Source organism: Echiichthys vipera (genome assembly GCF_963691815.1).
Source record: "Echiichthys vipera genome assembly, chromosome: 17".
Taxonomy (NCBI): domain Eukaryota; kingdom Metazoa; phylum Chordata; class Actinopteri; order Perciformes; family Trachinidae; genus Echiichthys; species Echiichthys vipera.
The window spans coordinates 11,095,248-11,118,371 of NC_139842.1; the positions used below are offsets into that span (position 1 = coordinate 11,095,248).

Consider the following 23,124-nt stretch of genomic DNA (forward strand, 5'->3'; position numbering starts at 1 on the left):
TGCAGTTTGTCAGCTATGCTGTCAGTGACAAACTGGGAAAATACTGCACATCTCAAAGAGAGAAATGGAGAGTGATCATTTAGAGTGTATTGTGCGTGTGTGGGGGTGAGAGCCAAGTTCGAGGTTGCGCTTATGAATGAGTCAGAAACAAAGCGTGGGAATGCCCACAGACTTCTCTCCCTTTCTCTCCTGCTCTCTCTCATTAGTTTGAGGGTGTCAAAGTGCTTCCATCACCACAGCCTTGTTGTGATGCAGCGGTGGAGCCTACGTGGGGCGGACAAATTAATTGGAAACCCCATTACTGAACACACACACATGACCACGGAGACCTTGTCGCACACAATACACACCCTCATCAAAATCTGTGAAAGGTTTTCTCTGACCTGGATTGATACGGTGACTCACCATCTGGAGTCCATTAACAAGTCAACCCACTCACTGATACTGTTAGCAACAATGTCTCAGAGGAGTGCCTCGTTACTTTTCTTCCCCAAAGTTCAGCTTCGACATGTTATTTTGAAACTCTGGCAATATTTATTTTCCCTAGCACATAGCTCATGCAACATTTTAGAGTAAGGGCTCGATCAAAAATGTAAATTTTCGCGAAAATTGGGGTTTAATGCTGAGATATTTCATGATTTCTTTAAGTCATTTATCAAATAAAAATGTCAAAGAAATCTGTTATTTTCCAACATCAATAGGATATTTTGTCTTTTTCTATGTCATATCATCCCAATCACAATCCCTTTAAGTTTTTTACAAATCAGTTTGACAAAATAAACAACTGGAAGATGACACTTTGGGCTCTGAGAACTTCCAATGAACACCCGTCCATCGTTTTTATGATTTTACAATAACACATTAATTGAAAACAATCACTAGGAAGATTAATAATGACAATAATCATAAATTACAGCTCTACTCTATTGTTAGCATGCTAACATGCTAGCATGCCTCCAACAGCTCCAGCTGGTGTTTTCCCGGGGCATGTTGAGGCCTGCCCCCTGTTCTCAGCAAAGGCAGAAACCAACAGGTGCACCTAAACCTGTTGTTTGCCTTCCTCATTCGACCTCTTTCTATTTACAGTGCTACTGTCGCTGTAGGTGGGGAGAGAGGAGAGGCAGTGAGAGGAGGAGAGAGAAAGCTACTGGCTGATTGTGTCTACCACTAAATGATGCTTAGTGAATTCAGGCTTTGCTTGCAGTTGTCTGGAAAGATACTGAGCAACAGACAGAGAGTGTCTGACAACGTGCATTTGGGTGAGGCAACACAATTAGGGAGAAATTACACAGGAATGTTCAGGAAGCATTATGTAAGCGCAAAATACATATCTAGCGCTCACATTTTCTTCCAGCTCGCAATGAACCTTCCTGTTGACCTCTGAGATGTCCATCAGCACTACACCTGCCACACAGAGAGAACAAGAGAAGGAGAAAGACAAATGTACAGGTTATAAACACATGTCAGAGCAGTCATCTAATTGTTTGGTCTTGTTTGCTTTTCTGAACAGAAAAAATGATCGATAGATATTGTGCAACGCTGACAACAATGTACAAGGAGCACAATACATTACAATGAGCACAATACATACATACACTGTATAAAAATGAATGCATCACAGAGAAGATTTGCGTCACTTGACACCGATTATGTTACAAAGCATTTCCTTTGCTGGGATGAAAGAAAACTAAATGCATGTGCCTGGACCAGAAAAACTGGACCACCTAATGCTTGCCTAATCAAAAAGAGCACTGATGGCAGGCAGCCACAAATCACAACCTTCTGTCATTGCGTATTTCCTACAAAGACAATCAAATTAGGATTTTAGAGCACAATCATTATGTGGACAATGCTAATTAAATGAAATTATTGACTTCTCCTCTACACACTGTCAGTGATCATAATTTAATTCAATATACCTTATTGATGTCATAAAAACCAATACGTAATATAAAGAAACTTAAAATTATAGTTGACAAACTCTTTTCTAAGACCACAAATTTAATAAATAATAGTAAAGAATAAACCCATTTGTCGTTGCTGTGCAGTATTAAGCATTAACTCTACTCTGAGCCAGATGGTCTCCATGCCAACGTGTCACTGTTTTTAACATATTGTCTGTGGACCGGATAGCGCTGCTCACAGATTGAAAAGGCCTCCGTTTGTGTGTGTATGTGTGTGTGTGTGTGTGTGTGTGTGTGTGTGTGTGTGTGTGTGTGTGTGTGTGTGTGTGCGTATGAGCGTATGAGGTTGTTGGTCTTAGCACAGCTGGCAGGTCACTTTATTGCCAAAAGCAAAAGAAAAGAATGATGAAGACTCAGTGAAACTATATATATATATATAACTCTAATTAAAACTATAGAAAGTGTACAGTGTGTGCAGAATAGATGACAGATTGAAGACTATCTGTCTACCACAGGGTCATGTTAGATATAAAAGCAGGATGCAAATTGTCAGAAAGGAAACATGATACCGGATGTTATGACTTTTTCCCGCACTGAGCTTTTCCCACAGGAGTTCATTTTCCATGGACTGATCAAATGCCATGACAAAAACATTCTTCAGTAGCCAACAATTACAGCTGTACTGTACACAAGCGTGTTGATAGTGATGTCACCTTGAGACATCGGTTAAATTTTCCACTGCCTGTACAGATAGTGTCTTCTGCTTCAGAGCACATAAACAGGTAATTTGAATATTAATAGCAGACCTGGGCCGTCACAAGGGGGAGGTGCCGGCTCAGTGAATAAACAACACTTTAGTCATTCAATAGTTTCATGTTATTCTGTAGACCAATATTGCAGCAAAGAAAAAAGTGAAAAGTAGCCACCGACTACACAGAGTGATTTAATGGCTGTCATTGTGCATCAGCAGTAATTATCTCAGTGCAAATATAGACAGAATAAGAGCCTCAGAGGAGGCACCGCCAGTGGAAAAAGAAAATCCAGCTTCCTTTTCTCAACAGCGATCTGACGTGTCAAAAAATTTACAACGCAAATCCCTGATAGACGTTCAATAGGCTGCCAGTTTGATGTATCACTATGTCCTTTACATTCATCGACGTGTAAACACTGCCCTTCCCCACTCCGTCTTTCTACACCTTGACTGCCCCACCTTTCCTTAGGGCGAGACTGGCTCTTTCACTCAGCCCAGTTCAAAAGGCCAACAGATCATCCCTGTAAATCTGCCCTTTGACAGAGCAGGAGTAAAGGGACTGAGGGGGGAGCAGTGAATGGGATAGGAAGGGAGGAGGGGAGAGAGAGTGTGTTAAGGAAGTATACAGAAAATGAGAAAGCAAGAAGAAAAAAAGGCCGCATGGAGTCAAACACATTAATCAGAAGAGCACTGGGTTACAAGTAAACAGGCTCTTAAACGGCCACGTTAACACATCTGACCTTAAAGTTCTCTTATCTTACAATAAGAGCAAGGTAATCTCAAAAACCTCAGCAGGTGTGGTATACAGTCAAATACCCGACAGACTGGTTTATTTGTAGGACACAAAAGTTGTGAGTCATCAACACATCAGTATACCTGGGTAATGAAATCAATTCAAATGTGTCATGTTACTGACACAAACGTCTTACCTACAGTGACGCCACAGGAATCAACAGTCTTTTTACCAGAAGTTCACACTCATGTGTTTATTGTTGTCTGTACAAAACGTTGCCGGGCAACATGTGTTCTCGATTGAGGGAGGTGTGAGGGTAAAAGTGTGTCATGATGCACCTTACACCAGGAGCAATTCACCGCCATTGGTTAACAAAACCAAACGGATATAAACCCACACAACACAGACGAGCTGCCTACAGACATGTTTACCCAGCCTGTAAATGGGTCTGGAGTCCTGCCCCCACACACTGTGCTTTGTGGAGCAGTTTTACAGGCCCCATTACAGAGGTGACAGCTGTTACTCAAACACAAGCAAAGGGAGCATCTGACAATTCAGTGAGCTTGAGAAGTCAAGTATCCAGCGGATAACTTTTTTTGAGTAGACGATCCATACAGTATGCAAAGTGAAAGTTCAAAGAGGTTTATGATTCCAGGAGATCATCAGAATCCAAACTGTCACTATTATGGTTCCTGTTTCTACACAGGACACCCAGAGTAATTAATGTTTGTCCTTAAGGCCCTGTAGTTCATGTCACAGTGTCAGTATGTGCTGTTTAAATGCTACTTAGTGATTTAAATCCGTTCTACTTTGCCTCAGGTGACGGTGTAAATCATGCAGAAAAACATGTCACGTTCTGACACGTCTTCAGAGTGAGACAAATAAAGCAAGAAAAAATGCTATTAATCTGTTTTCTATGATGTACACTAATCACTCTCTGTGTGGTATGCAAAGACACAGCCTTGTCATTGTAGAGGCATTCGATGAACAATGATGACTTGATTGCAACAGATTTTTTTAAAAAATGTATCAAGCTCCATTCTTGAACAACTAGCCCTGTGGCTGACATGGAGAGATAAAGTAGAACATATAAAGTAAAATAAGAACTGTGCAAAAGAAAAAAACTTTCCTTTGAGCTGATTTTTGTAAACAACATTTTGCTGGTAGCATGCAAAGCAGCCCACAGTTTTTTGACTGTGGACAAAATAATCCTGGCATGGGAGAGAGCCACCTGACACACCATGCAAACATGCTCGGATTATATAAAGTGGGCCTGGTTCCATTTAAGCAGGCCAGGACCATCAAAGGACTGTGTGTGTGTGTGTGTGTGTGTGTGTGTGTGTGTGTGTGTGTGTGTGTGTGTGTGTGTGTGTGTGTGTGTGTGTGTGTGTGTGTGTGTGTGTGTGTCTACAAAGCCCTTGCTCCTGTAAAAGGACAAGACTGGATGGATTTCAATTCGCTGCGTATCACAAAATGCTGCTTGGCCATGGTGTCTCACAGGCTGTTAAATACTTTTCAGGTTGTTTTTTTTTTGCCAACAGTTGAAGGGTCCTTGTCACAATTCTCTAAAGAAATCAGCACCATATTTGAGGTTCCAGCATCAGCAAGCAACACTTACTTTCACCTCAAATACAGTTACAAGATAGTAGTAAAGTCTGAATACAGCAAGGCCCCAAAATCCTGCGGCTTTAGATTTTAAATCTTGCTCCTGGTTTGACCAGAGAAGGGAGCAAGTCAGATGCCTGAGTGCTTGAATGAAATGACTGCTGACATTTGAACTCTGGTGGAGGAGGAGGGAGACTAAAGGAACTGAAGGAAGAAGGTAGGAGGACAAGGTGCACCGGTCCTCCAATGCCTCTCAAGAGTATCTGGTTTCCGTTGGCTACGCGTCACTGAAGCTCAGGTTTCTGACAGGGCAGCTTCACTACGTCCACAAGTTTTTCATCCTTTGTGCAACACCTCAATTCTGCTTCCCGGTTATCCATATTGTTATCTTGAAATCCTGACAACATTTAGTTTTGCAGGTGGGACATCCTGGCTGGTTATAGGGACGTGTAGTACAGACTCCAGTTACAATGCATTACAGGCTCGGTTCATTAGACGAGATGACGGCTTGTAGAGAGTATTTAATCACCCCCTGCTCTACATAATGACTAAGATTAAACTGATCTGAGTGTCTATCTGTCTCTCTCATACAGGGATTAGTGGGTGCAGGTCAGGAGAGGAGTGAGTGTGATGTTTATTATTGAATATGATGGTTATTTTTATGTGGAATAAAAATTATAAAATTATGTGGAATTTATGTGTTTATTTGGAATATTAAATTAGGTGATAAAGGGTCAAAAAATACATTTTTAATGACTTTAATTACACTGATGATCATTTCCTCTTCACTCCCTATTACACAAAGCATAATCCAGCTCTAAACTGTAATGGCCACATTACAGTGGAGGATCCAATTTAATGTTAACTGCTCTAAACAATGCCGTCTTATGTAGGAACCAGCAACAAGTTTCAGGTTCATATTTGTATCGTGGGTTTCTACTAGAATATGTTTACATGCTTTAATGGTGTCCGAAAAACACATTATTTTCTGTTTTTAGTCTCTTTAGCCCCCCCTCCTGAAAAAGCCAGGTCTGCTCTGATTGGTCAGCTTTTCCAGATCTTCCACATCTGCGCCCTCTGGGGATTGACTTTAACAGGCTTTTTTTTTTACCTATATATAGAATAGTTGTGACATCACAACCATACAGAAGTCCTGACGGCCTGTTTAAAGGCACAGTTTCTGATTACAAACTGTGAGCATTTCTCTGTGGATTGAGGGTTTTGGATACTTTGACAGTCCCTCGACCACCTTTAAAAGAGACACTAAAATCTTACCTTTTACAATATGGCACCATAAAATACAGATGTGCTTTAGTTAATAAACCCAAGAGTGACAAGCTTCCTTAAAATAGATAGCACAGTGTCATGACATGCCGGTTTGTTTGTCAGAGACTGAAAGTATGTCGTCTTCATACTGAGTACATTTTGTGAGCTGCATATGACACGTCAAGGGGTCACTGCCATGTCATTATCTTTACATCTAGAAGAAAATATGTCCCTCTACAATGTACAAATACAGTCACTTCTGCAACTTGTACACAATATGACCTATTAAACTGACAAACCACCCAAAATCAATAGATTGTATATATTATTATCAGTCATCTATAGATTTAGACAAAGCTGACTGTTAAAGATTTAACCATGGTTCAAACCACTCCTGCAGCATAATTCACTTCTCAGTTGTCCATTTTCTCATATGCTGCAACCAGTCAAGTCTTTGCGACAAAAACAATGACTGTTTCCACCATGCTGAACAGATGGAGGGATGGAAAGCCGAGATGTGGATTTATAGTCACACCATTTTGCACAATAAAAATGTGCCATCATTAGAATCCATTGCCACTAACACAAATTGAATCTTAACAGCCACAGTTCTTCATTAAGTGGCAAACTAATTAAACGGTCATCCTTCAAGTCTACACCGGGTGAATGTTTCACTTTTTTGGATGGAAAATAACTTTAACTGTGCCAGGATATTGACACCAGAACAAGGCCAGGTGGCACTTCCCATTTTGCTGCTGAATTTAATTAGCAGTTTTGCTGCTAACCAGCAGGGGAGTTGAGAGACACAGACAGGAGTTATATCAATGTGTGTCACTAGTGGCAATGAGTTAAGGGGCCAGACATCTTTGGACTACAAATGAGCGTCTGGGAGCTGAAGCCTGGGGAGATAGTTAGAAACCAACAGAGAGCCAAATAAACTCTCTGCCACCGTGTATTTCTAAGCCTATCGCACAGACATTCATCACAAGCATCATGTTGGAATTAATCAGATAATAACTGCTGCTTTGTTCAAGCTACCATGCTCCCTGGCTCCCCATCTCATGGATAATGAAAGGTACAACAAAAAACAATCATTTGATAAAAAAAATTCAGCACCAATGCCTTTGAACAGTCACAGACATTAATGGAGTTTGTATTGAGTTCATATTAAATATTTGATTAGTTATGAGACTCCGTGCACCTAAGGTCCTCATTGCAGATTCATCTGTCCAGTCTGAAGAAAAACGTGAACAGGTTTGGCCATCGGACTTACTTGTGCAATGAGCTTGAGCTGGCAGAGTTCGAGACCAATGGCTGGAGGTATTTATGTTTCCTTGCTTTATCTTGCATTTATTACTGTTTACTTCATTGATTTGTTTTATTTCTATTGATTGTGAGGCACTGCTATAAAAATGTAAACTGCATCCCTATACTTTAAAGGGTAGAATGAGAAACTGTTGATGTCTGATGTACAATAGATTGCACAGAAAATGAAATTACATTTTCAGCATATATTCTGATAAACTGCAGACATATACTGTGTAAATGTGCTATATAAACGAAAACCAACAGTAAATGCTTCCGAGACCTAAGTGAGATAAACAACTATTCTCCACAGTCTGTAGAGAGTAGAGCGCCAGAGGACAGGGCAACATGGAAACTTACCTAATTCTCTGGAGACAGGAGACACTGCAGCATTCTCCCCAATCTTAGACATTGCATCAAAATACAACTTTCCTGCCAGGATCATTGCTGGGAAAATGATAAAATGATCATTAATGTTTGTCAGAATAGTTTGGGAAAAATGCTGGCTCCCTAATGCATGTTGAAGATTAATGAACAATCTAAATATTCTTTAGAAAGGTATTCAAATTTGGCCTGGTATGCCTGGACCACTCTCCTAAAAAAAGGGCCTTTATTTTACCAGCCATCCGTCGACCTTCTAGATACGAGCATCTGTTTTTAGAAACTCAAGAATGCTCACCAGCCACTGATTTCTCATAGTTCTTGCCCAGGTTGACCAGATTCCTCAGTCCTGGGTTGAACTGGTCCATCACACTCTGGTTAGGTGGAGACAAAAGGAGACGGTTGGTTATAGTTTCATTCAAGGTTTATAATTGTTATGTTACTGAAACACTACTGACTCAGCAGGTGGATGAATTTCAAACCTGACTGACTGACATCAGATGTGAATAAGGTGAGGTAATACCCAAAGTCATGTTACACCCTGTTGATGCCTATTCATTAACAGGAGCTATGACCTATGGCCTTCAGGAAAACATTCACATGCATGCACTGCGAGCAGTCTTTATTTCTCTGACACATAGGAGACAAAAAAGTGTTAAATGAAAGATGAGACGAAAGAATGAAAGCCAATAGCGCAAAATCCAAAGAACGAGGAAAGTAAAAGTATGAGAATGAGAGAGAACAAAACCAATGAAACAATATAGACATTATAGAAGAAAAGAACACACCATTGTGTTTTACATAGATAACAACCATCCTTAAATGTCCCATATTATGCTTATTTACATGTTGTATTTTTGGTTTCTACCTATTTTTTATCATACTGTCTCTCTGAATATACCTGTATTCACCCTCTGCTCTGATTGGTCAGCTTTTCCAGGTCTGCCGCTTCTGCATCATCTGCACCATCATTGCACCCGGGGAGTGACCGTAACAGTAATGTGCCTTTATGTAGTATACTGTAGTTGTGACATCACAGCTGTATGAAAATCTGACGGCTCGTTTAAAGGCACAGTTTCTGAATACAGGCTGTGTGCATTTCTGTGTGGGTTGAGCGTTTTTTGATTTCACAGTATTTAAACAACACCTCAACCTGTTTTATAATCAAAAAAAGATATTAAAATATTACTTATAAGATATGGGACCTTTAATCAATCTCAACTTTCATGTGTAATCATGTACTCAACATTTATCTCTGTAATTAAGGACCTATTCTTTCTCCATGTCAGTAAGAGATAAGGTTAACTTAGGTTCACACCCAAGACCTGAATGCAGGAAATTATTAAACTTTGGTAAGCCATCCTAAGCCTAGCGGTGCTCACCGATATCTGATTCAGCCCTTTGTCAATAAGTGACACAGTCAGTGTGATGATTAAGAAGTGACACTTTGGATCCTCTCATTTCAGCATTATGATACAAGTACACAGAAATATTTGGGCAAATTGAAAACACAACTCAGTCCTAATTTGCTGCACGACTCAAACACACAGTTGATTATAGCAGCAAACCAGAGGAGAGGTGATGGCTGCAGAGTAGCTTGCTGTATAATCTTACCCTACAACACACACAGCCAGCTAAATTATTAAACCTGGAGTCTTTTTCCTGCATTTCATCACACCAAGGAGCTGTGGGGGCTGTCCCGAGAGGAGGCCAGCCGATAAAAGCTACTCAAGAAGCCTAAATACCTGTCAGGAAAAATATTAAGTCTCATTTTTTCTCCCCTCCAGTCTCTTTATACGGATGGTACCAACTATCACCTCCACATTGCCACCTGTGGAGTATGCAGACCTGTAATAACTTGAAAATGAATGGTAGGATCTGCGGCTCACATCCATTTTTGTAGAATATATTATAACGTTTTTTTTTTCACAGGTTAGATTTTTCCTTAAACCCCAATGAAATCACACAGCACATAGTAAGATAAGAAGCAACTGACAATTGACTAGGTTTTTGAAGGACACTTTCCTCAGTATCCAAAGTGCAAAATAAAGTAACAGCTGTTCACTTATCTGTAGAATACAAACTCGAGTAAATTAATGGTTGTCTCATGGTAGATGGCAGAGTACATTTTTAAATGATGCTGGCGGATCCACCCAGGCAACACTTTAATGAGGAAATGGCACTCTTAGGGTGGGGCTATTTTCTTCAAAACGGGTGATCCAGACTCACTAAATCAGTTAAAGCCTCTGCACTCACAGTAAAAAGTGTTTCAACAATGCAGTGTGTCTTTACTGATGCAGAGGTTATGGTAAAGGAAGGAAAGGATTTACTGATAACTTAGCCCAGGGACCCTTAAATAAACCATTAATGTAACAGAACAACTTGTTTATAGCATTGACACTTCTTTATGACGCATGCTATAGCCTATTAACCTATACTGGGCTATAACATTAGGATTATCTGCATTGTTAAGAGTCAAACAGCAGGGCTAGTTAAAAACACCTGGTAGACCTTCACCATCACCTGAGAGTTGAACCACTGCGCGTGGAGATGTGTCAGTAGTGGACACATGGATGCATGGAGGTATTTTTCTCTCGTGTCGTGGTCGCACCTGTTGTTTTCACACCCACCTTGTATGTACTTTCAGTGAGCTTGTTCACCTCCTCCACGTTCCTCGACATGGTTAGATCCTCTCGCGACGCCCGATAAAGAGAAAAGCACAGTTCTAAACTAAACCGACGCCAACAAAAACAAAAAAAAAACGGTCCAACAGGGGAAAAAGTGACCAAACCTACGGACACATAACATTCCTCATAGCCAACAGGAGACGCAAGACGCACACATACCAATAAATAAAAAAATGATCAAGAAGTGAGGGGAATAAAGAGAGAAAAGTGCAGTGAAGGTGAGTCCCGCTGCCTGTTGCTGCGGCTGTTCTGCGTGTGAGCAACGTGGAAAAAAAGAAAAGAAAAGCTGAGCTGTCAAACTTGTTGTAGGTGGTTAGTTCAGAGGAGGGGAGGAGGCCAGCGGAGGTAGGAAAAGGTGGACAGGTGTCAAGCACACCGGTAACAAGTATAATCCAATTTCCGGTTGGCTGCTTTACAAATTAAATCTTTTGTTGGGTCTTGTGTCATTGACCACAACATGTTGCAAGCTTTTCAGTGGTGGAAGAAGTATTCCTATCATTACATTAAGTAAAGGCAGTGGTGCCACACTGTATCAATGTATGTAGGCTTTTCCAGGTACAGTTAACATGTCACTCGGGTAAAAATCTCTACATTATTAGCAAAGTGTACACTTGCTGAAGGTCTCAAACGTTTTCATTCATTTTACATTCTTTTAAACACTTTAGGTAGTTAAATCTATAACACAGCATCATATCCTGGATTACCTAAGTGCTTCGTTTGCAAAATGTTGATCTGAAAAGTCAAGCGTACCCCACTGAGTGGAGTAAAAAAAAGGAGTTAATGTACTGTTAGATAAGATAAGATGTTCCTTTATTAGTCCCACAAAGGGGACATTTGCTTTTTACAGAAAGTGGATAGCAACATAAAATAAGCATCACTAACAAACAATAAATTGTAGAAAATTTAGAAAAAAATGTAAAATATGAACAATATAAACACAGGGAGGTATAAGAATAAGAGGAACAATATATACAATATTTTAAAATATTTTAAATTCACACTAAGGCACAGAGGAAAAATATTGCTATTGCACATTGAGATTGAGTTTACCCGAGGTACATATTTCACACTGGGAAGTGAACCCAGTTGGCATTATAGTGCAGTGTGTGTGTGTTGTGTGTGTGTGTGTGTGTGTGTGTGTGTGTGTGTGTGTGTGTGTGTGTATGTGTGTGTGAGTGAGTGAGTGAGTGAGTGAGTGAGTGAGTGATTGAGTGCGTGAGTGCGTGAGTGAGTGAGTGAGTGAGTGCGTGAGTGCGTGAGTGAGTGCGTGTGGTTGGTCTACTGGGAGCAGGGCTGGTTGTATAGTCTGACAGTTACAGGAAGGAAGGAAGGAACATTCCACCACGGAAATTTACAATTTTCTCCAACTCTCTTTTATTTTGAAGGCCTTGTTCCAGTCGTGTTTTATATAGTCCTGTCTGGCTTGACACTTGTTGTAGGCAGGTAGAAAAGGTGGACAATGGACAAAATACTGGAGACGGGCGCTCCCTGGAGGCAACTGACTCACCGTACAGACACGCCACACAGTCTACTGTACACACCCTCACGTGTGTCCTTTTGGGACTATATATATAATACAAGATATTTGGAAAGTTAACTTTCTCCGGGTACTCCGGTTTCCTCCCACTATCCAAAGACATGCACGTGTTAGGTTCATTGATGACTCTAAATTGCCCGTAGGTGTGAATGGTTGTCTGTCTCTGTTCGTCTCTATGTGCCCTGTGATAGACTGGCGTCCTGTCCAGGGTGTACCCCGCCTCACGCCCGATGTCAGCTGGGATCGGCTCCAGACCCCCGCGACCCCGACCCCGGTATAAGCGGTTGAAGATGAATGAATGAATGAACTTTAGTAGTGACTGATTTGAACAATTTATATTCTTTTTAAAATGTGTTCTTTTTTATCGATTCATGTCTTCCTTGCTTTTTTTTTTCTTTCTGTCTTTCCATTGTTGTGTTTTGCATTTACACTAACGTTCACGTTTTCTTTCAGTGTAACAGCTTTAAATAGAAGCCTATATGCTTTAACTATATTACTAAGATATACTACAACTTTGCAGTCATACACCGGAGACATTAAGGATAGTCTACAGCTTTGGATACAGGATTCATTTTCAGTTGTATCTCCAACAAGTATCATGCAAAACAGTTTTTCTGACATTAGAAGTAACATGGGAGCTCCTTCTTTTGGTATTGAGAGAAAATTTCATGATATACCACTAGATGTCCCTCATGGTCAGCTGATTTTCTCTCAAGCTGAGAGAAGTTTCATAACCGCATATATGTGCGTGACATGGATGCATTTATACATGTAAAACCCTAGTTTTGGTGTTATTCTTGTTTCAGTGTTTTTTTTTTAAATGTTTTATGACAAGCTGACATGACCAATTGAAACTCACATACCACACACACACACACGCACACACACACACACACTTTCTGTAGTATTTAGACATCCAACAAATCAAATAAAGCAATGGCAAATATCAAGAGTATTGCGAGAACAAATATGCAGAACCTTTGCTTTGTAAATGTCATTTGATGTTAAATCTGTGGAAAGCTCCCTGCAGCAATGGGGAGCTACAAAATGAGCTGAATGTAAAATGAGATTTTGCCCTTAGGCTTTGAACGCATACCACTGCGTTCAGCCCTCAAAATGCTATAAGGTGACACATACAACGTAATTAGTCTCCAAAACCACTATGTGCATGGTATCCTATTTTTCTGTCACTAGCTATTATCTCCTGCATCACAGCTGTCCTGACAACCTCCCACTGAGTTGTGTTCCTGTAGGCAGGAATCAATACTTAAGGAATGTAATGCTAAATAAAGCAGTCCGAGGGTCAATTATAACATCAGATTTCTGCGGAGCGGAAAATAACTTTTCAGTCTTTCACTAACTTTTGAGTACTCAAGGACAGATATGAGGTCATAACATAATGTGCTTTCTATTTAAAGAACTTCATAAATAAAGCTCACTCCGTGTCAAACAAAACAATTTGATTGTAACTTTAAGTGGAGAAAGCGCTTAAATGGCTGAACTTATATATAGTTATTTTAAATAATGATTTAAAGCAGGTTTAGGCGCCACATAAATACTGTGATAGTATCACAATTCTCAATCAACAGAGAAATGCACACAGCCTGTATTCTGAAACTGTGTCTTTAAACGGCCTGTCGGGATTTCTGCAGGGTTGTGATGTCATAACTGTGGTATTGGTAGAATGTTTAGCTACAGTCATTCCCCGGCTGCAGTGACGGTGCAGAGACACAGAGCGCAATTGCGGAAGACCCAGATATGCTGACCCATCCCAGTGATTAGGCTTTTTCGGGAAGGGGAGCTTAAAGAGACAGGCGCTAAAGACAGAGGGTGAATACAGGTATATTCAGACAGACAGCAGGAGCAAAATAAGGTGTTTTTCAACCAGTAAAGCATGTAAACATGTTCAAGTACAAACCCAAAATACAAGTGAGAACCTGATAATAGGACTAGGTGTCCATCTACTCTCCAAATGTAAGTAGACTTGGTCTCAGCAAGTCAGCTGTCAGAAGTCATGCCCTGACAAAGAATCTTTTGGACACTGGATATCTACTTTGTCCAAAATTGACCCATTCCATCATTTTTGAAAAATTGTACTGCAAAGTTGAAGTCACACACCGGAGCGTGTGCTGCTATGAAATAGACTTAAATAACACTCCACACTCCAATCATGCCCCTCTTTTTTTCCTCATCAGTGATTGAGAAGACCATTCAGCCAATCATAAAGCCTGTCAAACTGTCAACTACCATGAAGAAATCTCTAATATTTGCACCAGCTGGGGGCCAAGATGTGAAAGAAACACGTTATAGCACAAAATAAAAGCAGTGCACATCATACTATACATTTGAACAACACGATTGATGTAAAATGGTACAGTCTTGTTATACTAGAAGGTTATGAAGCATTGCATCTGCTGAAGTTCTGCATGTGCTGTACTCTCTGCCTGTGTTCTCCAAGCTCTTTGCGACTTCTAATTCATTGTCTGTTGTGCATATCTTCTCAAGGACAGCCTCCCATCCGTTGTGATGGTTGGTTTAAGTGCACCAAGGCATTCAAAAGACCTCCTGCTTGTGCTGTGCTAGCAAGGCCAACTCCTTTTCAGGCATGTCATATTTTTCCTGGCAGTGCTTCACAGAAGCGTTGCAGTAGACAATGGAAGCGGCTTAAGAATTTGATTTTCGCCCTTGAATCCAGTACATGATTTGGCAGTTTACAACCTAACAAGTCTAATCAGCAGTAGCTGTGTTAAAAAAAAGTTGTCTGCAAATATGCTAACTCTAACCCTCATTCTCTGCAACTCTTTATTTTTTTCATTGACGTCATTCATGCTGTTCCTTAAATATTCCAAGGGTAGAATAAGAAGAAAGTAAAGATAAAAAAAAAGATACAAAACTTCTCATTGTACTCATCTTCTCTGACCTACACCAGGGCCCAGCGGTGTGCAAAAAGACATCTTATATCCTGACTGAGCTGCAACACTGGAGCTCATTACTTTCACCAAAGAAGATCATAAATCTAGCCATAATCTGTTAGGCACACTGAAGACCTAAGAGCAAACAACAAATTCTTGTCCACAACATTGTTTATAACGGCTTTAAGCACAAGGTTAAAAAAGCGTAACATGCTCTTGTTGTGCAAATCTTAGGTTCAAGAGAACAATTGGATCATGAGTATAAGCCGGGTAGTGAATGTCATGGTGCATTTAGCAAAAAGCAACATATATCCGAGAGCTTTAGTGACACGCCAGCTGCAAAATATCCTTCACATCTTCTTCAGCATCTAGTATTCATTGTTAAAATGATCAGGCGCTGAGCTTTGACAGGTTCAACGTGATAGTTACAGAAACTGGGATTTTAACAGCTTTAGGGGTTGTACTGCACCAAATTTCAGAGTCGAGGAAGACATAAATCTCAGTCTAAAATAAAACTTGAATAGATGATGTTCTGGTGCCTGGAGAAGGCTGGGGATACTTGGGTAAGAGGAAAAACTTCACTTATGAAAATAGATTTTTAAATGACTGGATTTAAGAGGGTCAAAACTATTTCACTGTAGTTTAAAACTTTGTTTTTAAGTTGGCTGCAGACCGACAGAATGTCTGTTTTGTCATTCCTCAGTTGTAGAAGCATATTTCTAAACTCATTGTTATTCTAAAGTGAAGGACAAAGGTCTGAACTTTTACTCTTATGAGGCAGAACTGCTGATTCACTTAACCGCTGAGTCATCTGTTCAGATATTCTTCAATAGTATATTGAGGAAAGGCAGGGGCTGATTTGATGTACAGCATGCAAATACAGTCGCACATCACACAACACAGACTTTTTGCCATTTTTATTTTCGACTTATTTCAACAAGGTACTCTTTTAAAGGTAGTCTGGACATTTAATAACTAATCATTCTCAGGGTTGAGAGGTCTGTGTTGACCTTGTAAACGGGTGAAATAAATCAGGCGGTATCAACGACGGAATCACACAACACAGAATCATGCAAACAGTGACTTGAGTTAACAGGCACTTGAGGTTACACAGTGTTTGCTCCTGATGATAATGCAGTCAGCAGTGTGTGGCCATTTAATAACACAGTTGATGTCAGACGCCACATGTGACTATATCGGCCGTGTATGAGGTCTACATACTTCACTGACATTGCAGAATTTTTACAATCAGAGCATCAACGATGTGCAATAATAACTGATCTTTGTATCCATCAGAGCAGTGGGATGAAAAGGACCACCTTTGTCCTTCAGAGACTCCTTTTCTATCATTGAGTAAACTGACGACTTCTAACTAAGTGACGTATTTTATGGAAATTTCATTTGGATGAATTTTAAGCTGATTATGTTGTATGAATATTGCATCAGAGATGAGTTTTTCTGCCATTTTTTGGAACTTTTAATACAATTGTTTTTTCTTCTCCCAGACACTTGTCATTGTTGTACAGTGTATAAGCTCTTTGGGTTTTGTAACTGTGTACTTTTCTAATGCAGCACAAGGGAAGGCTCCGTTAGTATAGCTTGTCTTCAGGTCTTCACCGTGTCCTTATCCTGTGAGTTTATATCCAACTCAGCTGACATCGGGCGTGAGGTGGGGTACACTCTGGACAGGGCGCTAGTCTATCGCAGGGCACATAGAGACAGACAGACAGGCAGACAGACAACCATCCACACTCACATTCACACCTACGTGCACGTCTTTGGACTGTGGGAGGAAGCCGGAGAACCCGCAGAGAACCCAGGCAGGCACTGGACTGGAGCCAGGAACCCTTTTACTGAAGCGCCAGTGCTAACCACCACACCACCGGGCAACCCCCAAGTTTATATCCAACATAATTATAAATGTAGTACATTACATTTGATTTTATTTACAGAAATTAACAAAATACTGAGATATAGGGCAACTATAGGCCTTTGTTTGTTTTACATCCCCTTAAAATCAAGCAGGTTTTCTATGTTGTTGTTAGATATTACACCTGTAATTTGAGTCTGGGCGTCATCCTGAAATGGAAATTTGGATACAGTGTTTATACATAACTATTATCAGTAAATGTCAAATGAATTCTTTAGTGATGAATTCTAATAAACAACACGGAAGCAAAGAGGCCACAGCCATGATTGATGCAGCCCTGTCGCCTTCTGTTGACCTGCAGTTGTAGCAACCTTATGGGGCTAATCACTGTAATTCTGAAAATGCCACAGATCACAAATGAACTCCCAGGAGTAACAAGTGGAGAATGTGCCTGAATGTGATGCTCCCTGGAGCATTTTGCGGGGCGTAGATTCACATTTTAAATTTGCAAACACTTTCTATTTTAAATCTCACCTCAATGCCCGATGGCAGCAGACATTAATATGAACATTGATCCCATAATTGTGTTTATGCAGAACTCCTTTATCCAGACATTTCAAAGTCACATCTCAAAGCTGCAAAAGCTCGTAATGCGGCACTGAGACATCTCGCCCACAAATCTTGTCTGAATGAGACAAGAGCTGTCACTTTTCTCTACAAAGCTTGGCGCTCAGGGACCTCGACTAGTGCGTTTGAAGGCTCTTTGCACACAAACATGCACATGCACTAATTGCCATCTCTGTCATTACAATGCCTTCCCTAAATACTCAAGGTTTGTATCTGGGTTAATTACACCTTCCTAATCCCTCTGAATCTGCCTTATGATAGACACAAGAAGCTTTGTACTGCCTGTGTATTATTACCATCTTTCCATTAAATGTACTGCGTGTTTACTCTCTTCATAGACAATGCTTAGGGCGGTGTTTATAATCTATACGGACACATGAGAACTTTTCCAGAGCAAGCAACTCTTTATCATTTTTATGCAAACATATCTAACATTTACATTTTTTACTATATAAGTGGCATGTTCTTCATCTTGTATAATGGTCCCCAAGGATACCAGTCAATTTGGTATAAATTAGCCATGTGTCTTTGTTGGTGTAACCTGTGCAGCTCTGACCACTCTGACCACCTCCACGCAGCATCATCCTATATTTAGAATATTCCGAAGGTGTGTTTGTGTGCGTGCCTGTGCATTTTTCTATAGATGATTAAACATAGGCGTGTAACTTACCCTTGAGTGGGTACATATTTACACAGGCTTTGAAATGCTCCACAAAGGCCACTGGTTGTGGAAGGCAGAGGAAATGATGCAACGCCCTCCAGCCCTTTGAGCATCATACCATGTGGCTCTAGTCCCACAAATCCCATGAGAGTGTATGAGAGATGTCCCAGAGATGGGATGATATTTAACACAAACTCCATTTTGGAAAACAAATGGCTAAAAAGGGCATTTTAAAAGGTCCTATATTATGCTAATGTGTACTTGTATTTTGGGTTTCTACTAGAATATGTTTAAATGTTTTAATGTTGAAAAAACATCTCATTACTTCTCGTTACTTCTCATACTCGGCATCAAAAGCCACTTTTTGGTATCTCTTCTAAAGTTCAACACATGTCCGTATTTATATACAGCTGGAGATGCCATTGGTGAGGATAAGGATGGCTTTCGTTGTCTATAGCCTTGTGAGGAATGAGTACAAGCCTGCTATCAATTATGCAAAATGTTCTGTTGTTAATGCAAACAACCTTGAAACTCTTTGGCACAATGAGCCAGTCTAAACTCTTGTTTGCCATCAATCATCTCCACTGTAACTCAGGTGAACGATGGTCTCCTTGGCACAAACCGAGTGCCTGCTTCCTCTAAATCTCATCCCACTGTGCTTATCGATAGCATTTCACTGCCTCTCTTACGGAATATATTACCCCTTGATTATTTAATGGTGTCATCTGCTATTCATGATGCATCGTTATCATAAATTGCGTAGAATGGAACAAGGCTAAGACATAATCAAATGATGCAGTTCCTCTCCTTTTACTCAGTGTATTATTACTTGCTGTATGCATCTTATTTTGAGTTGTGGGCTTGTGTGCAGGAATTAGCTGCTGATTAGCTGCACATCTGTGCAGGGCTTAACGTTTAGTTTGAACAAATACAGACTCCCATATTGTAAAAGTGAGATTTCCATGTCTCATTTGATTATAAAGCTGGTCGAGCCTGCACACAGCCTGTATTCAGAAAACTGTGCTTTTAAACAAGCTGCCAGGACTTCTGTAGGCTGTGATGTCACAACTGTACTATATATAAGTAGAAAGTCATTCCCCAGCTGCAGTGACGCCGAGTGTACAGATGTGGCAGACTTGGAAACGCTGACCAATCGGAGCAGACTGGACTTTTTCAGAAAGGGGTTTAAAGAGACAGACGCTCAGCAGAGCCTTTCACAAAGAGGGTGAATACAGGTATATTCAGACAGACAATACAAGGAAAATAAAGTGTTTTTGAACTTCAAAGCATTTAAATATCTTCTAGTAGAAACCCAAAATACAATTGAAAATGAGCACAATATAGTTCCGTTAAACAGCATGCACACACATGTATGCGTATGATAAGCTGTCCACTTTGTCTTCTGTTGAGCACACATGAAGACATCTGCTTACATTTACCCAGCATCCTAAAAGCCACATGGAGTCTGCAGAAGGAACATATGGGTACATGATGATACTGACCTTGGCACTGAGGCTTGATCTCAGCTGCTTTGCCCTTATTGTATCATAACCATTCCTCTCACACTACTCTCAGACTCACAGATGCTTATTTTTTGTGCTCCCAGTAACTCTGTTGATCCAGTGTCCTCCCTCAGTATCACTACCTCAAAAATGTTTTTTTTTTTTTTTCTAAAAAGACTAAAATGTGCTTGGCCATGTTTCTTTATCTCGTCAACCTATAGCCTCTTCTCTTGTCTGTCAGAGTAATACACTAGAATTTGTTGCTTGATCCAAAGCAGGATGAGCTTAGTTCAATGGGAACAGGAAGTTTATATTCATAAATAGTAAGCAGTGCTATAAATAGAGACTGCATGGATTTAGGTCCACAAATAAATGGTTTTATCCCTTTCCTGATGAAAGTCACATGATCTGCTAATGTCAGCGGGAAAGCAGCAGCTTAATCACACTAGAAAGAGCGCGTATGTGTGCACAGTTGATCTGTGAGTTCAGTTGGTTGAAGGGAGGGGTGGTTTCATCCCTTACGAGGTAGGAAACGTCGGCTGGTGGTGATTTTGTTAGCAGCGGTGGAATGATCTAGATAATACACTTATCCACGGTCCCTCTGGGGGAAGGCGAGCCACCGACATCTGATTAGATTCCGCGAAGATAAAAGGATCATGAAGAGTCACATGTCTGGTTTATTACCGGGTGACTTTGAGAGTCTATCCCATGAATCAGCATCAGATAATAAAGCGATGACATTCTGTGTTTAATCTCCAGTCAAGAAGCGCTGATTTGTTTATGCATTTACATTTTTTTTTTTTTATCTTGAGTGGCCGTGCAGGAAATGAGGTGAGATCATTTTCACACATGCTCAACTCAGATCACATCATGTTTTTTGATTTTTTTTTTTTTTCTTAACCATGACAACTGAGAAACAACAACTGCTTTTCTGTTGGTGGTTAGGACGTCGAGGAATGTGACAATGTGAATTTAAGAAAGACGAAAAGTCCCCATGTCAAATAACTAGATATTAACCAATGACAATCTTTTCTTATACCATACTGTATATTGGGTGTATCGCTTTAGGAATAGTTTATCATTTTTGGGAAACTGGCCTATTAACTTTCTTTACAAGAGTTAGATGACAAGACTGATACTACTCTCATGTTTCACAGTAAATATGAAGCCAGCAGCGAGTCAGCTTTGCTTAGCACAAAGACTGTTTACAGGGGGAAACAGTTAGCCTGGCTCTGTTAAAAGACTTCTAAATCCACTCATCATGTTGTATCTAGTTTACTTACACCTTACAAAAAATAGTTACCGTAAGTGTAAATTCAATACATTGTGGTTACAGTCACTTTATGCAATCTTGTTGTCAGTGTGGTTGCCAGGCAACCAACAGAGGCTCTTAGATATTACTGCAGCCAAGATCCAGTCCGGCACATTACCCCCGTGAAACCAAAACGTGTCGAGATAAAATGTGTTAAACAGTGAGCTTTTGTCACTCTTGGACAGAGCCAGGCGCGCTGCTTCCCCTTGTTTCCAGTTTCTGTGCTAAGCTAAGCTAAGCAATTCAGACAAAGGGTGAATACAGGTAACCTATATTTAGTCAGACACAATAAAAAAAATGATGTGTTTTTGAACACAAAAGCATCTAAAACACAGACTCATACATTTCCCTAAAATGGTTTCAGACAAGAAAAGAGAGAAAGACACGGACAATTTATTGTCTTTATTTGGTTTCTGTGGAACACGCGTGTGTTGGAGAACACAATAGAGCAGCTTCAGTGGAGCACAATGAGGGATTTGTATCTGCAGAGCTTCTCTGCTTGTTGTAAGACAGACAAAAGAAGGCTGTGTTAAATTTGCAGTCCACACAGGTGCTGGAGAGCATGATTTAAAGAGATCGTGGGAGAGATTTTAGCTCTCGTCCTTCGCAGGCAAAAAATGATATATTACATCTTTGAGATTTATTATTAAAGTTTCTTCAGTAGAAATCCTGATATTGTTATAAATGTAAATGGTCTCTGTAGGAATATATTATATCATCCCCGGGAATAAAACATGGCAGTGAATCCGTGGAGGCTTTGTAATCTGAGCATGAAGTGTCAGAATTACGATTTTCTACTATGCTTTAAAGCCACTGTGTGTTGCTTAACAGAATATAGATGAGTGAATATCTTCATCTAGCATCCACAGGCTCTTTGATCTTCAGAGAGGTGGCATTACAAACTGTCATGCAGCAGCTGTTTCCTCTCCTGTGCTGATTCATTTGTTCATCCCTCCCTCGCGTCATCTCTGCCTTTTATTCTCATTCCCCCAAAACAACATTTAAGTTGCTCTCCTCTGCCTGCAGATCATAAATAAGTAAAATTTGTTGTGGAAAAGAAAGAACAAGAGCACATATGTTTAACTTCCTCTCCTGGTGACGAAACATTCGCGTCTGTCCCCTAAAATGACAAAATAACAGTGTACTAATAATAATAAACAATGTATTGTTAGAGAACATATTTTTTTGAATAACCAAACAGAGACAAAAAAGTGAGAGTACTTGTGTTTCTCATTTAAAATTGGCTGCCAGACAGAACCAGAGATGAGAACAGAATATAACATTTTTGATGCATAATTTTATAAAGGCTGCGGTGCGGGCTGAAGGGGTTTTTGTGGGTCTCACTAATAGTCTATGACATCCAAGAAAACAGCAGTCTTCAAATGCCTCGGAGAGCTTCGGCTTCTGCACAGGCTTTTATTCCATCAGGCTTTAATTACTAAGCCAAAGGACTTCACTATAGTCTTGGTTCTAAAAACTTGTTTTTCTCACAGTCTTTTTACAGCGCTCCTTCTTTGGGGCTCCTAGGGGACTCCGTGTGCGAGAGAGAGGGTGCTAGGAGCAAAATGGCACTTTAATTCTATCCCTTTCCCCCTGCACAGTTCAGTGCATATATCCAGTGTTAATCAAAATGTGATTTGATTTTAATTATGGGATTTTCACACACCTTGGGGGATGTTGGGGAAAAGCCAGATTATCTCAAGGACTGAGAGAAGAGTGTATGTACGTGAAAGAAAGCTTTATAAGTGTGCCGCCAAATTATTACTCTCTGTCACTCTATCCAGTCATGTGTGATGGAAAAACAGACAAGCTGGCAATGTCACTTAATTGGTAATCTGTTTTTTAGTGATGTAGTGTTATCATTACATCTGCAGCTGCTGAGATTATCGGTTTAGCAAACCCTCCAGGAGTTCTCTGGTTTGGAGATCTCCCTTTCAAACTTCGCCTCAGTGGGAGAAACACTCGCTAACTGGAACAAATTTACTCTTCAGACCCAATATACCAACAAAGTGTTGCTTTCTGTCACACGCCCACATACGCTGACACACACACAAGCACACGCACACAAAAA

General features: G+C 40.3%; 1 protein-coding gene across 1 annotated transcript in view; it reads right to left on the bottom strand.

Annotated features, from left to right (window-relative positions):
• The window catches only part of baiap2l1b (BAR/IMD domain containing adaptor protein 2 like 1b), a 29,814-nt gene extending 18,940 nt beyond the window's left edge, over positions 1–10,874 (bottom strand). The window contains exons 1-4 of the mRNA XM_083932031.1: positions 10,576–10,874; positions 8,244–8,319; positions 7,925–8,011; positions 1,343–1,404 (exon numbers count right to left, since the gene is read on the bottom strand). Coding sequence (XP_083788157.1) covers positions 1,343–1,404; positions 7,925–8,011; positions 8,244–8,319; positions 10,576–10,626 — 276 coding nt within the window. The 5' untranslated portion in view covers positions 10,627–10,874. The remainder of the gene's footprint in view (positions 1–1,342; positions 1,405–7,924; positions 8,012–8,243; positions 8,320–10,575) is intronic.
• Positions 10,875–23,124: the final 12,250 nt, after the last annotated feature.